General features: G+C 47.9%; 1 protein-coding gene across 4 annotated transcripts in view; it reads right to left on the reverse strand.

Annotated features, from left to right (window-relative positions):
- Positions 1–15,139, reverse strand: part of SSH1 (slingshot protein phosphatase 1) — a 75,156-nt gene that overhangs the window by 43,715 nt on the left and 16,302 nt on the right. The window contains exon 1 of one of the 4 annotated variants that reach the window (XM_034934420.4): positions 841–1,043. The exons of the other annotated variants lie outside the window; for them this stretch is intronic. Within the exon in view, the coding sequence (XP_034790311.1) occupies positions 841–983 (143 nt within the window). The 5' untranslated portion in view covers positions 984–1,043. Of the gene's footprint in view, positions 1–840; positions 1,044–15,139 lie in introns of those variants that run through there. 4 annotated transcript variants of the gene reach the window in all.

Raw genomic sequence — 15,139 nt, forward strand, 5'->3', positions numbered from 1 at the left:
GGAAGCTGCAGGGAAGCCCAAGTAGCAGCGCATTATCCCGAAGCTGTGAGATCACCCTGCGTCCTGCAAATACAGTCAGGAGATACAGCCAGAGGAAACCGCACGACATGACTCTCGGGGTAGGGGGTGGGGTGGGAGGCCGCAGAGCATGGTCAGTCACAGGATTTATGAAAACAAGATGCAGAAAGTCTCTGTGACCCGGCTTCCTGGCTTCTCTTCTGAGCTCACTCTGGGCCCAGAGCCTCATGCGCCCTCTGCGTGGCTGACCTGAATACTGTATCTGACGACTGCAGCTTCTGATGCCCAGAGGCACAGGCTCCCGATTCATCAGACCCTCAAAGTGCCCCACTGGGGAAGTCCATGAAGAAATCCACATTGGTGATGGCACGCTCACTTTACCAGGTGTCTGGGGCCAGGAAGCCCAAACCCACAAGCCATCCATCCCAGCCACCCAGAAATCACTCTTCTCACAAAAGATCTGAGTGTCCTAAAAGGAGTGACTAAAGTTACAAAAGGTCAGACGCAGACAGACAAAACGGAAATGTCTTCCTCCACCGCTGTAAGAAAAATCTTGATGAGGGATAAAAAAAAAAAGCCGCTGCCCTCTCTACCCGCCAACTGGAATGCTTTTATCTCCACCACACAGATCTGTTCTCGGACACTGATTACTGCCATTCGGGAAGCTTCATAAGATTAAAGTTTCTCCAAAGCATTGAAGACAGACAAAAAACCTCAATCAATGCTCCTCAAAAAACCCCAGGCCCCCAAAATATAAACAGCCAGTGTCATCCAGAAACCAAGCCATGGCAGGAAAACAGAAATCAGGGTGGTCATACGTACTAATTTGAGCTGGAAACCCCTGGACAGCAGAAGCAGTGGGTTGGCTGAAGGAAGATGCAGAAGTCGGTAAAATAAAAGAGGTTTGTGGCTGCAGTGCTCACATCTCTAACGCTCCCTACAACTGCCCTCCGAGCTCCGGCCATCTGCTCCCTACGGAGATCAGGAAAAGCCAGGAGGCTGCCGAGTGCTTCCACGAGGGCTGGGGAGCCAACTCCTCCTCAGAGTCCTACCCGAAAAGCAAATGGCTCTTGTGGAACTCTTGTCTTCCTCTGATATTTTGGCTGAAAAAGGCCCTTGTCCCAGCACATCCTGATGAATGAGGGCCATTCAGCAAAACAGCTGAGGTTCCTCTAATCACTGCACTCCTACGGGCTTTTCTGTAGGCCGGAGAAACAAGCACCGGGGTGTGCATTTGACATTGTGAGGGCAAACAACTGGCCCCAAGGAACCAACCCCAAGCAACAAGACCCCCTTCCGATTCAAATCAACATTCTGAAGGATGACTCTTTCTTTCAAATCAGCATCCATTTACCCAACAGTGACGGTGACGTGGGCAGCTGCCACAGTTCGTTATTCTGCGTACTCAAAGCACGGTTACATCCTGAAAATTCTTCAGTAATGCTAACAGCTATCTGAGGGGACACGCCAGGTAGAGGGGACCACATGCACACCTATGAGGAGCTCTGGGATACGCACGGTGCCCAAGGCAGGTCAGGCTGCAAAGGTCCTAAAGGTTGGAGGTGTGATCCCAAACCCTCCAGGCACAAGCCAGCCAAGAGCTGTGTTTTTAGCGTTTCTTTCAGTGAGAGAAATAAGTTCAGGATGTGAATAACCATGACGCAGGAGAGAATGGAATAAGTACCCTAAGAAAGGGGTTCGGCTAGGGTTTACAAGAGGGAGGAGAGAGCATTTAACTGGTGACTTCTGGAACAATTCCTGAAGGAAGCAGCACTGAGTAGGGGCTTCTCTTCCCTCAGCTCACAAGTGACCAAGCGATCCTCCCTACGGATTAAGTGAAACACACATTACCATGATTCTGGTTTTGCAGGTGAGGAAACCCCAGCTTGCCTAGGAGCACATATCTCTACAAGATGGGGCTGGACTCACATCTATCTGCCCCACACCCACCTGCTTAACCCCTGTTAAGCAGCTGTTCTACTCATCCAGAATGAAAATCAGAGCCATTATGCCGCGGTCACCTCCGCTCATGCCTGCCCAGGTGCCTAATGGCAAAGCCACTAAGGCACTGAGAAGTCAGAATGTGGATCACACCTTCCGTCCTTCTTCCCAGTGTGTGAATGCATCATGCGTGGGAAAGAGAGAGAAGGAACCATTCAAGCAAACAGAACTCCAGGAAGACGAGACTGTGCCGGGGTTCTTCCATCTGCCCAAGTAGAAATCAGAAGGGCAGGGGACCCACAGCCTTATCCTACCCACCACTGCCGTCATAGTTGGGGGACAGGACACATCCTTTGGCCCTTCTGCACTGCATAGAGGCTAAGGAGTTCTGTAAACCACACAGCCACGCTGACCAAGAAGTCGCTTTCAAGGTAAGTTTCTCATCAACAGGACTATTATTTACTGAGGATCTCCCATGTGGCCAAGGCTGTAGGAGGTACTTAGCTATGCCACGTCATTGAACTCTGGCAGTTCTGCAGGGTAAGGTATTTTCTCCATATGACAAACGAAGGAAGCCTGTCAATGATTCCAAAATAGAATCACCAGGGATAGCATGGACAACGCCCATGGTGACTGCCGCACTTCAAGGTTTAAGAAAAGTAAAAACTGGCTGGGGGTGATGACTCATTCCTGTAATCCCAGCACTTTGGGAGGCTGAGATGGGCGGATCATTTGAGGTCAGGAGTTCGAGACCAGCATGGTCAACATGGCAAAACCCTGTCTCTACTAAAAATACAAAAATTAGCCAGGTGTGGTGGTGCATGCCTGTAATCCCAGCTACTCAGGAGGCTGAGGCAGAGAATCACTTGAACCCAGGAGGCGGAGGTTGCAGTGAGCCAAGATCGCACCACTGCACTCCAGCCTGGGCGACAAAGTGAGACACTGTCTTGGGCAGGGGGGGCAGGGAACAAAGTAAAAACAATGGTCTGGGAATTCATATTTCTGGGTTCCAATTTACATTCTACCATATATACTCTGATTAACCCCTAGAATTAACCCCTAGAATTCCTTACAGGGTTCTGTTCATTCATCCAAACAGCCAAACATTTGCAGAGCATGGAGCACAGGGTAAGCCAAGCCAGCCCAAGCTCTGATAAGGGCAAAGACAGCCATCCTCTTTAAGGAATGGGTATATGTGCTGGTGATCTGGGTGTCTGTCCTGCTGCATAGAAACAGCATTTCTTGAAGAACAAAAATAGTAGGTATAGAAACATCACAGTATGGAATATCCAAACACCCCTGAATTCCAACTCTGGTCACACATTGAAACAACCTATCAAACTTCTAAAACACATTCATGCCCAGGTCCAGCCTCAGCAGAGTCTAATTCGGAAGGTCTGTGATGAGTCCTGGGCATCTACTTTTTTAAAAAGTTCCATGTAATCCCAGCACTTTGGGAGGCCGAGGCGGGCGGATCACGAGGTCAGGAGATCGAGACCATCCTGGCTAACACGGTGAAACCCCGTCTCTACTAAAAATACAAAAAATTAGCCGGGCGTGTTGGCGGGCGCCTGTAGTCCCAGCTACTTGGGAGGCTGAGGCAGGAGAATGGCGTGAACCCGGGAGGCGGAGCTTGCAGTGAGCCGAGATCGCGCCACTGCACTCCAGCCTGGGCGACAGAGCGAGACTCCGTCTCAAAAAAAAAAAAAAAAAAAAGTTCCAGGGAGCTGGGCATGGTAGCTCATGCCTGTAATCACAGCACTTTGGGAGGTCGAAGTGGGAGAATCAGTTGACCCCTGGAGTTCAATATTAACCTGGGCAACGTAACAAGATCCCGTCTCTACAAAAAAATAAAAATAAAATTAGCTAGGCTTGGTGGTGTGTGCCTGTAGTCCTAGCTGCTCAGGAGGCCGAGGTGGGAGAATCACTTGAGCCTGGTGAGATCAAGGCTACAGTGAGCTGTGACCACGCCACTGCACTCCAACCTGGGAGACAGACCTTGTCTCCAGAAAGTTCCAGGGGGTGCTTCTGATGCACAGCCAAGTTTTAAAAACCTCAGAATCAAATAACATCATGGCCGGGCATGGTGGCTCACGCCTGTAATCCTGGCACTTTGGGAGGCCAAGGTGGGTGGATCACTTGAGGTCAGGAGTTCAAGACCAGCCTGGAAAACATGGTGAAACCCAGTCTTTACTAAAAATACAAAAATTAGCTGAGCGTGGTGACGCACACTTGTAGTCCCAGCTTCTTGGGAAGCTGAGGCACGAGAATCACTTGTACCCTGGAGGTCGAGGCTGCACTGAGTGGAGATTGTGATCCTGGAGTCCCCACTGCACTCCAGCCTGGATGAGAGTGAGACTGTCTCAAAAACAAACACACAAACAAACAAATAACATCAGAAGACACAGAGAAAACAGTCTTCTCCATGGGCTTCATAAAGATACCTCTCACATAGGTACACGTCGATGTTTTCTGCTGGTAAAAGGTAACACCAACAAAAAGGCATGGTGCTCTCAGAAGGTGGGTGATGTGATTAGGTGCAATAAAGGGAAGTCACGCTAGGGTCAAAAACAAAATAATACTCTCTTTGGAAGCAGTAAAACAGAGCTAGTCTTCTGCTACACACTTTCAGAGACCTGAATGTTCTTCTGGCCCTCTAAGGGAGATGCTGCATCATGACAATACGAAATGATGACAGTGAAAGCAAAAACAGATCAGACCTGTGCTGTGTGAAACAGACATGGGGTCTCGCTATGTTGCCCAGGCTGGTCTCCAACTCCTGAGCTCAAGCGATTGTTCCGCCTTGGCCTCCCAAAGTGCTGGGGTGACAGCTGTGAGCCACCGAGACCAACCTCAGATCAGACCTTTGACAAACTCTGCTGTGGACAAAGCATTCTGGTGAATGTCAACTCATCTGATCTTCACAAAACCGTGTGGAAGACCAGACAGGCATTATTACACTAATTTATGCCTAAAGAAACAGGGAGTTAAATAGTACAAATTTAGGATTTCTGATGCTGTATCTCGAAAAAAAAGTAGAGAATATGAGCCTGAAGAAGAGGCCCTGTAAAGGGTCCTAGGTTGATGGGACAGGCTGAGACAAACGGAATCGCTTTTCCCTGGATAGAACTAACCCTCAATGGTACCCCACTCTGCATGGTGATTACTGAGGGGACTGTCAATTGTCCAGCGAACTTGATGGTAATTCTAGGAGAAAAAGGAACTAATGTAACGCTGTCAGCATAGAAAGATGGGTGCCAACGAGCATTCCAAAAAGGAGGCTCTGTTAATTCGGTTTTGATCAACAAGTATTTGCTGAGTGTCTATTGTGTCCGGTCAGTGCTAAGGCCTGAGAATTTAGTAGTGAAACAGACCCGGTTTCCACCCATGCCACAGACCACTCCACACCTGGTCTGGAGTGACACTGGAGGGCCAGGCAGGCACAGGACAGTAACTTCGATATAAGGCAGCAAGTTCCACGGTGGAAGGAGGTGGAAGGTGCAGATGCACGTACACACAGGGGTTCAGAGAGGCCTCCCTGGAAGAAATGAAGCCCGCGAGGCCCTGAAGGATCAGTAAACAGAGGGACATAAGGGGCAGGAGAGTAAGATGATTATGCTACATGTACCTTATTGTGAACCCAGGAGGATTTGGCCTCTGTCATAAAAGGCCCCCCTGTGGGTTCATAAACCTCAATTTACAAATTGTGCTTTATATATCAGTTCCTTATAAGTTTGGTTAGCGTAAATTGGTTTCTTAGAACTTGATCATCCCTGAGTGAACTCACAAATTCAAGTTTCAGAATGTGCAAACCTAAGAAACAAACCTCATGCTTGTGGTTGAGACATCGCACTGTCAACATCACAAATTCTCAGCACCTGAATGCCTGGTATACTATCAACATATATTGTTTTAAATATGTAAATAATAGCTTTCTAGTTTATAGAGAGTTTGTCCCTACATTTTTCCACTTAATTTTTACAATCCCATTCCCCTGATGAAACAACCCCAGCCTGGGCAACATGGCAAAATCCTGCCTCTGCAAAAAATACAAAAATTAGCTGGGTGTGGTGGCGTGCACCTGCAGTCCCAGGTATTTGGGAGGCTGAAGTGGGAGAATCACTTGAGCCCGGGAGGCAGAGGTTGCAGTGAGCCAAGATTGTACCGCTGCACTCCAGCCTGGGAGACAGAGGGAGACTCTGTCCCACCCACCCCCACCTCCCAAAAGAAAAGAAAAGAAAGAAAAGAAAATGAAACCACCAAGACTGGAAGAAGATAAATGACTCATCTGTGGTCACCTGGCTAATAAGAGGCAGAATGGGGCTGAAAAAGTTCGGTGCTCTTCCTGAAGAATCCATAGGTCAGAGAGCAGGACCATCTGACCTGCAGCAATAGCAGCAACGTGGAAAGCTTAACTGACCTCAGAACCACTCTCAGTGAGGCTCTGGATGGATTCAGAACCCCAGGCCTAGCAAAGTGAAGTTGATAAAGATGTAAAGGAGATCGAAAATTCACCATTTGGAGAGAGATTAGCTAAAGACTGCAGGTGGGATGGAAAATTCTTTCCATGGTTCTCCCACAGGTTCTTCCCTCATTTGGAACTCGTGTTTAAAAGTCACAAAGACACTGAGTTGGGCCAAGGTCTCGTTCTTCTTCACTGTGGGCCTTGCAGTGCAACATGTCAGGGCCTCGTTCCAAATGTCACTCTTCAGAGCCTAAGAAAACAAGTAACTTTAGGGACACACCTGTCAACCGGAGCTCCCAAATTGTACCCCCCTAAACACATAATGCTGAGCATAGAAAAATTCCAGCTCTGCAGGGCGTTATACTTAGGGAAAGGGGTCACAGACAAGGAATGCTGGCAGGGCTCATTACAAATATCTTTGCTGCTGGAACATGTATTGTTTGGCTAGAAGGCGTAGGCTTCTCTCAGAGAGAAGGAATGTCCAAAAGTATTTCAGACAGTAAGAGACATTCTCTGAGCCAGCTACACAGCTCTCCTTCAAACCAACGGGTAGCGGCAAGCAGCTGAACTGACCAGCGAGCTCGCAAAAGCAAGCTTTTTTTTTTTTTTCCTCCCTAAATAAGACAGCAAGTGATGTGTCTTGGCTTGGTTTAGCAAATCTTAAGATAGTTCCCTGATGACCCCAAGAGCCCTCAGGCCCCATGGAAGCTGGAGCTAATGCATCTTCCTCCAAGCATCATCTGCTCTACCAGGATCTAAGCCCCTTCATGAGGGCAGAAGGTATAAAGGCTGCACTGTGCGGGAAATGCTATGGCAGCAAAGACAGCCAAACACGCCAGAAATAACAGGCACATGAAGGAAATGTTTCTGAGACAGCTCAAAAATTCCGAGAAGAGATTATCCCGACTGTCCCAGGTTCTCAGCCCTGTCTACGGTATGCAGCCCCATACCACAGTCATTTGTCACCGAGTCCTAACTTTGTCAGAGGCCCCTCCTTTCAGGTCTCTCAGGCACCACCCAGTTCTGGCCCTCCTCACCCCCGTGAGCCAGGCGACATCCAAGCAGCCCCACGGTGCACCCGGCTCTGTGCTGCATTCTCTGAATGTCCCTGAAGGCCAGGGCTGTTGTATTCTCTACCCACTCTCTGTCTAGTATGGGAGCCACTGGCCAGATGTGTTGACTGAACACTTAAGATGCAGTTAAGTGTGACCAAGAAACTGGGTTTGTCATTTTATTTCATTTTAGTTAATTTAAATTTAAGTTTAATTAGCTACATGAGGCTATCAGCTGTGGTATAGGACAGCAGAGCTCCGGAAGCTTTTGGCCCGGTGAGAAGAATCAGGACAAGTGCCTCCCTGGCCTCTCGCCCACTCTGCACAGCCCCTAACCATTGCTCTCATGACATTCTTTCCCAGCCCCAGAACTTTCAGCCATGTGACATCATCTATTGATTAGAGTCCAAACTTCTTGTGCTAACTCTCTATGGGTTGCCACAATTAGCCATTGTATGTCGTTAACCTAAATTTCATTCATCTGCTATGCCCTGACCTTAGGGGCTTAGAATATAGTTAGAAAACAATATTTTAGAATAAAAACCCTTCTTGTATTACCTCTCGCACTATTCCCCCTGTTCTCCATGCTTCGCATTCTCTGTTCTATCCCCAGCTATAGCACTGTCCCCATAAAGCCTACTGTGGTTCTCGGCTCATGGTGTCCTTCCTCCCATCTGCCTCCCGACGTCATGCCTGTCTTCCAGTGTTTATGCCTTCTCCAGGAAGCTTTCTCTTGTGGCCCTCGCTGTGAGCTATAGCTCCTCCCTTTCAACATCTTCTAGCACCTCCTCTTACTGTGCAGGTGAGGACACTGAGGCTTAAGGGTTAAGTCACTTGCTCAAGGTCACATACAGTCGGTCCTCTGTATCCGCGGGTTCCTCATCGGTGGATTCAACCAACTACAGACAGAAAATACAGTATTTGAGGGATGCTGAACTCTGAATTAGTGGGTTCTGCCGGTGCTTAAGCATCCATGGATTTTGTTATCCTCGGCAAAGGCGGGGGTCCTGAAACCAATCCCCTTGGATACTGAAGGAAAGACCACCCTTAGTGATAGGAACCTAGGAACCCAAGTTCCCTGATTTCCAAATTGTGTTCCCTGACCCACTTATTTACTAACTAGTGGTGAAGCCATCTTCCTGCCAGTATATTTTAACTTCACAATGGGATGTGAGGGCCAGGATGCACATGCTTTTTAAATCTCCCTCTGTGCTTGACATACAGTAGATTGAAAGTAAGTGCTGGTAGATACACTGGCCAAGCTGTGCTCTTCTCTGAAGTCAGTATTCCAGGAGTAACTCACCCTGGTCATCTCTGTGCCCTGGGCACACTGGGCACTCCCCACACACAGGTTGAACCTGGCAAATAAGACTCACAGCATCAGTGCCGCGTGCGAGTTAAAGCCACCTGGAGGTCAGGTCAGGTCTTCCTGACAACTGAGTGCTTCAAATAACACAACAGCAGCTAAGTTCCCCACATCACCTTGAGTGTCTGGAGAGCTAGGGCTATGACTTCTCTGTCTCAGGATCCCTCTCAGTGCCCAGAAAACAGTGGACATCAATAAATGTAACACCAATAACATCTTCGTTGAGCACTATGCTAAGCACATCAGGTATGTTAACTCATTTATTCCTCAGTGTCCATCTCTCAGTGTTTTATACATACGGAAACTGAGGCTCAATTAGCCGAGCTTGGTGTCGTGCTCCTGTAATCCCAGCTATTGGGAGGCACAAGAATCACTCGAACCCAGGAGATGGAGGTTGCAGTGAGCCGAGACTGTGCCACAGCACTGCAACAGAGTAAGACTCCGTCTTAAAAAAACAAAAAACAGAAAACAAAACAAACACTGAGGCTCAGGGAGGTTAAGTCACTTGCCCAAGTTCATGAGACCAAGGAGCCGGGAAGCAGGAAGGGGAAGGCAGGAGTGTAACTCTGAAACCTCTGCTCTTAGGCACTGGCTTTCAGCTGAACTGACACCTCTGGAAAACAGTCTCAAAAAAGTCCACTTCTCCTCCCAACAATTCAGACCTAAAACCATTTGGCGGGGAAGGGCAGGGCAAGCTTCTGAGTTGGGGAGGGGGTGTGGGATCCCAAGCTGAGGTGTCTGTTGGCAAGCAGGGTGCAAAGGGCATCTGTGCAGGGAGGGGGCTGCAAGGGAAACAGAGACTGCTCACAGGCAAGGAATGAAATATTAAACATTAATGTTAATATTAATATTTATAATTAATATATTTATGATATATAGAATATATACATATTATATTAATTTATAATAGTTATAATTAATTATATTAATATTAATATAATTAATATTAACAAATATACATTATATAATATAAATAATACATAAATTTATATAATATACATGTTAATATTTATTAATATTTCAGGGACAATGGGAGTCATGAATACGGAGAGACAAAACTAGAATGAACCCCAAGGTGCTGCATCAGAATTGAAGGTACCAGTCTGAACTCATAGTTTTCAACATATTGAAATAAATATAGATGCACGTGTGTGTGTATGCACGTACATACAAATGTTCCCTAATTCTGCCCATTGAGAGGCCTGTGGTTAGCAACACCCCAACAGCAATAAGCAGACCTAGCTTGGCTCCTAAATTTCATTTTCCACTAAAAGGAACCAGAGCCCCTTGGATAAAGGACTGATTCCACAGGTGGGTAGGGAGCATCTGTTGCCAGAAAGCAAGGAAGCACTTAAAGAATGATGTGGACATGTCAAAGGGACACAGAAGCCAGCCTGGATGAGATCCCACTGGCCCTAACTGTCCACAGGGACAATTTGAGCAAGGATGTCAACAATTTAAGAGCAGATCATAAACCACTGAATAAAACAGAAAAATACAAAGAATTGAAACGGACATTGATGGCAGACAGGATATTAACATAATTTTAAAGTATCTCTCCAAGGAATGCTTCTGAATGATGAAGGGGAAAAGAACAACTGTACAGTGGAAAAGCCTGGTAAAACCCACCTTAGTGACCAAAGTGAATGTCACCATAGTGGGACAAAAGGAAATCAAGTGCCACCTTATGGGATTCAACGAGGACGCAGCATCCCTTGGGTGATATTCCAGCCAAATACGCATGCCCAGTGGACTCACACAGGAACATCAGACACACTCACACTGAGGGACACTCTGCAAACTGACAGTACTGGGCACAAACATGTCCAGGTCATGGTCGACCACGGTGGCTCATGCCTGTAATCCCAGCATTTTGGGAGGCTGAGGTGGGCGGATCACTTGAGGTCAGGGGTTTGAGACCAGCCTGGCCAACATGGCAACACCCTGTTCTCTACTAAAAATACAAAAATTAGCCAAGCGTGGTGGAGCATGCCCGTAATCCCAGCTACTTGGGGCGCTAAGGCACAAGAATCGCTTGAACCCGGGAGGAGGAGGTTGCAGCGAGCCGAGATATCACCGCTGCACTCCAGCTTGGGCGACAGAGTGAGATTCCAACTCAAAAAATAAAAATAAAAAATAAAATCCAGGCCACAAGAGTCAAAGAAAGACTGAGGAATGTTCCAGACTGCAGGAGAGCCAAGAGACAGGATAACTAGATGCAATGGGCAGTCCTGAATTGGATCTTTTGTTATGAAGGACAACGCTGGGACATATGGTGACTCTTGAATGGGGTTAGAGGACTAGACGGTGGGAATGCATCACAGTCAGTGTCCCGCGTGGATGGCTGTGTTGCGGTTCTGTGGGAGAATGCCCTGGTCTGTATTCCAAGGGTAATGGAGTAGCAGGTTGACAAATTACTTTCAAATGGTTCAAAAAAGAAAGTTCTTTTCACTGTACTTGCAATTCTTATGTAAGTTGGAAATTATCTCAAAATTAACGAGAATTTTTTATCGACGTAGTATTTTACATATTTATGGAAAACATGTAAGTATTTGTTACATGCATAGACTGTGTAATGACCAAGTCAGAGTATCTGGGGTATCCATGACCTTGAGTATTAATCATTTGTATGTGTTGGGAGCATTACAAGTTTTTGAGTTACCAATTTTTTTTTTTTTTTCCTTTGAGACAGGGTCTTACTCTGTCGCCCAGGCTGGAGTGCAGTGGGACGATCACGGCTCACTCAGCACAGCCTCCACCTCCCAGGCTCAAGCGATCCTTCCACCTCAACCACCCAAGTAGCTAGGACTACAGGTGTGTGCCGCCACCCCCAGCTAATTTTTTAATTTTTTTGTAGAGACAGGGTCTCACTATGCTGCCAGGGCTGGTACTGAACTCCTAGGCTCAAGAGATCCTCCCACCTCGGTCTCCCAAAGTGCTGGGATCATAGGCAGGAGCCACCACACCCAGCCAAATTTTTTAAAGTTATTTTTTAAATCTCCACTTAATTCGATTTTGGTAAAACACTACCTGTAATTTTTCTTTATCGGTAGGTAATAAAAGCTTCAGATGATTTTACTGATCACTGGTATGGGCATATTTCATGACTTGGCCCTTTCATCTCTTGCATAGTTTTACCCTCACCAAGCAAGACCTTCCCTGCCTCAGCACTGTTTGCCCTCTTCGTGTTTTCCAGAACAGAAGCGGCCCTGTTTCGTGCCCAGAGCAGAAGAGAACGATGAAGAGCTCTGCTCTCCCAGGTCTTCCTGGTCTGTGTGTGTCCAGGTTTTGAGGGCCTCTCACATACACGGCTCTGGACCATGTAAGATCTAATTTTAGCATTTTCCTGCTCGGAGACCACATGTTTGGAACAGCAGGGGCCGACCTGCCCGTGCAGGCCTCCTATTGTGAAGGGCACGCGAAGCCAGGATACCGCAGCCCTGCAGGATGTGACTCAGCATCCTGTCTCAGTGCTGGGGCGGCCAGCAGCTCTGGCACCAAGCGCTGCTGCTGACCTCACCTCTTAAGACCACAAATACCCAGGGTAATTGGTGGGATAGGCATGCAGCATCAGCTCTCCCTATTAAGGCAACTTGCTTGTCCATCCATTATGCTGGGCTTCCTTGTGAACACCACAGGTATCTACCAGGAAGAGTTCTTCCGAGGAACTGATCTGCTGGTATTTTCAGGACACCAAGAATCAAGAGATTGGTCTTGTTTCTCTCTTTGCTTTGACTACCAGGAAACTCAAAGTCAGATCTGTGGCCAAATTCTGGTAACCACACCAATGCTATGCCATGTATTACATGTACAAACCTTCCCCTTACTTCATCTTATTTTCTTCTGCTTTCTTCGTGTGCCGATTTTCTCACTAATGTTACATTCTATTGTTCTCTATGAATGTTGTAAGGTGTTTCAAATCCTTTTTGGAGGGCACTACTGTAGATACAACACACATTACCCCTGAGGGATAAGGACTCTTTTTGACTCCACAGAATCCCTGGCATTTGGCAAAGAACCCATATTTAGGCACTAAATACACATCGGCTGAATGGAAAAAGCCAATAGCTAAGTAAAAACCACCTCCATTACCATATTGTTTCACAAGAGGTTCTTCTCCCTTCCACCTCATGAGGTGGGGCCTGGTCAGGAGTCCCCAGGGCCTGGGAATTAGGTTCCTTAGGGAGCCCTCTTGCTGTAGGGGCAGCCGACAGGTCAGTGGCCTTGACTCCAGACCTAAAGAGCCACTCCTAGACTCCCAGCTGCAACAGACACAGCGTGGCACGGGTGGGCCTGGCCACTGGGGAAGTGACAAGTGATTTCCAGATGCTGCAGCCAGCCTGGCTCTTTCCAGACCACACTGAAGGCCCCTTCCTGTGGGAATTCTGATGGGGCCCAGATTTGGGGAAACACGCCTCGAGGACTCTTGGCAAGTGCGTGCCAGGCCTGGACCAGGAATGACTTCTGCGGGCACAGGGAGAGACCAGGCATTTCCTAACACAGGACCTCTGAACAGCCTTCTCTGAAACAAAGTCTTTCTAAAAATAGCTTCAAAAGTAACCATTCAAGAAAAGAAAGAAAAAAAAAACTGTAAAAGTAAAGGCACTCAAGAATGATGTTTCCCAGATAAAAGCCTGGCACAGGTTTCAGAGGAACTTGCAGGAAAACAGGTCAAGGGTGGGTTTTTCCTCTTAGGTGTCACTTGGTTAACATTGGTCTTTGGAGGGGAACAAGTGCGGCAGGAAGGGCTGGCACTGAAAATGATGGCCACTGGGTATAGGCCAAGGCCAGACACTGTACACAGAACAAGACTCTCTGGAGGCCTCAGGAGGGCCCTGAGAGGAGGAAGGCAGGTGGTGGGCCCAGGGTCAGACATGCAAGTGAGCTAAGTGGCAAGGCCGATGCCCCATCCAGAAGCCCCGCTCTGACCACACGCAGGCTCTCCCGGCATGTCCTCATTTATGCGGCAGTCTCTTGTATCTCACTGCAATTCTGCCCCCACACTGCAGGCTGGCCAGCGTGGCTTCCTCCTAAGCACATCACCCTGCCTCCCGACACTGACTACACCCACAAAGCAGGAGCCCCCGCACCCTCCAGCCCAATCGCTCAGTTCGCTTTGAAAATGGCTCCTCTTGGGGGCTGGGCACAGTGGCTCATGCCTGTAATCCCAGCACTTTGGGAGGCCGAGGTGGTTGGATTGCTTGTGGTCAGGAATTCAAGACCAGCCTGGCCAACATGGTGAAACCCCATCTCTACTAAAAATACAAAAAATTCGCCGGGCATGGTGGTACACGCCTATAGTCCTAGCTACCCAGGAGGCTGAGGCAGGAGAATCACTTGAACCCAGGAGGCAAAGGCTGCAGTGAGCCGAGATCGTGCCACTGCACTCTAGCCTGGGTGACGGAGCAAGACTCTGTCTCAAAAAAAAGAAAAAAAAAAAAAGAAAATGGCTCCTCTGGATTTTGATTAATCCTATTTTGATTAATCCTGGTTTCTCATTTTCAGCCTTCCTTGAAGCAGCATGACCCATCTGGGCGTCCTCCTCATCTCAGGAATTTTCTAATAAGCTGTCTAAATCCAGAGATCTGACCACAGAACAATGAATGCCAAAGATGAGTTCTAAAGATGCGAGTACTTTCTTTCTAAACGGACGCTGCTTTGTGTATGGCTCTGCTCCTGGGGGCAGACGCGGCAGGCTAAGCTCTGCGGAGGAGGAGGTGAGTCCCAGCAGAGGGTCACTTCCTCTCAGTAGCCCGGCTGTTTTTCTCCACTGCAGGGTCAGACCATAGCCCTGACCCAGCTAGACCCCCATAAGCGCATGACCTTGCTCTCACCGTGGGAATAAAACTCGTGATAGTCAGTTACAAATACACAGCAAATGATGAGCACCACAATATAAACACAGATCTAGATTGGTGGGTCTGAGGACTCATTCTTAAATTTGGAGGCCATCACCTAATCTTGTCTTTTCACTTTACACAGCAGGAGACAGGGACCCAGAGAAGTGAAGAGGCGTTGCCTTAGGTTGCACAGCAGATGACGCATCTCAAGATGGACCCTAGGTTGTCTGACTCCGTCTCACAGCTTTGCCCCATTTATCATGAAGATGACCGCTGGTAACACCGCTACCTACGAGCTGAGCTTGCACGCACATTCCTGGTGTGTACATGCATGCGCGCAGGCTCATGCGATGTGCTAAGTGCACAGGAAGGAGACCAGAGCCCTGAGGTGTTCTTTTGAAGTCTAAGTACTGGTGTTTCAAAAGTTTAATGAAACCTACTAGACTCTGAGCGAAAT

Source organism: Pan paniscus, chromosome 10, assembly GCF_029289425.2.
Source record: "Pan paniscus chromosome 10, NHGRI_mPanPan1-v2.0_pri, whole genome shotgun sequence".
NCBI lineage: Eukaryota > Metazoa > Chordata > Mammalia > Primates > Hominidae > Pan > Pan paniscus.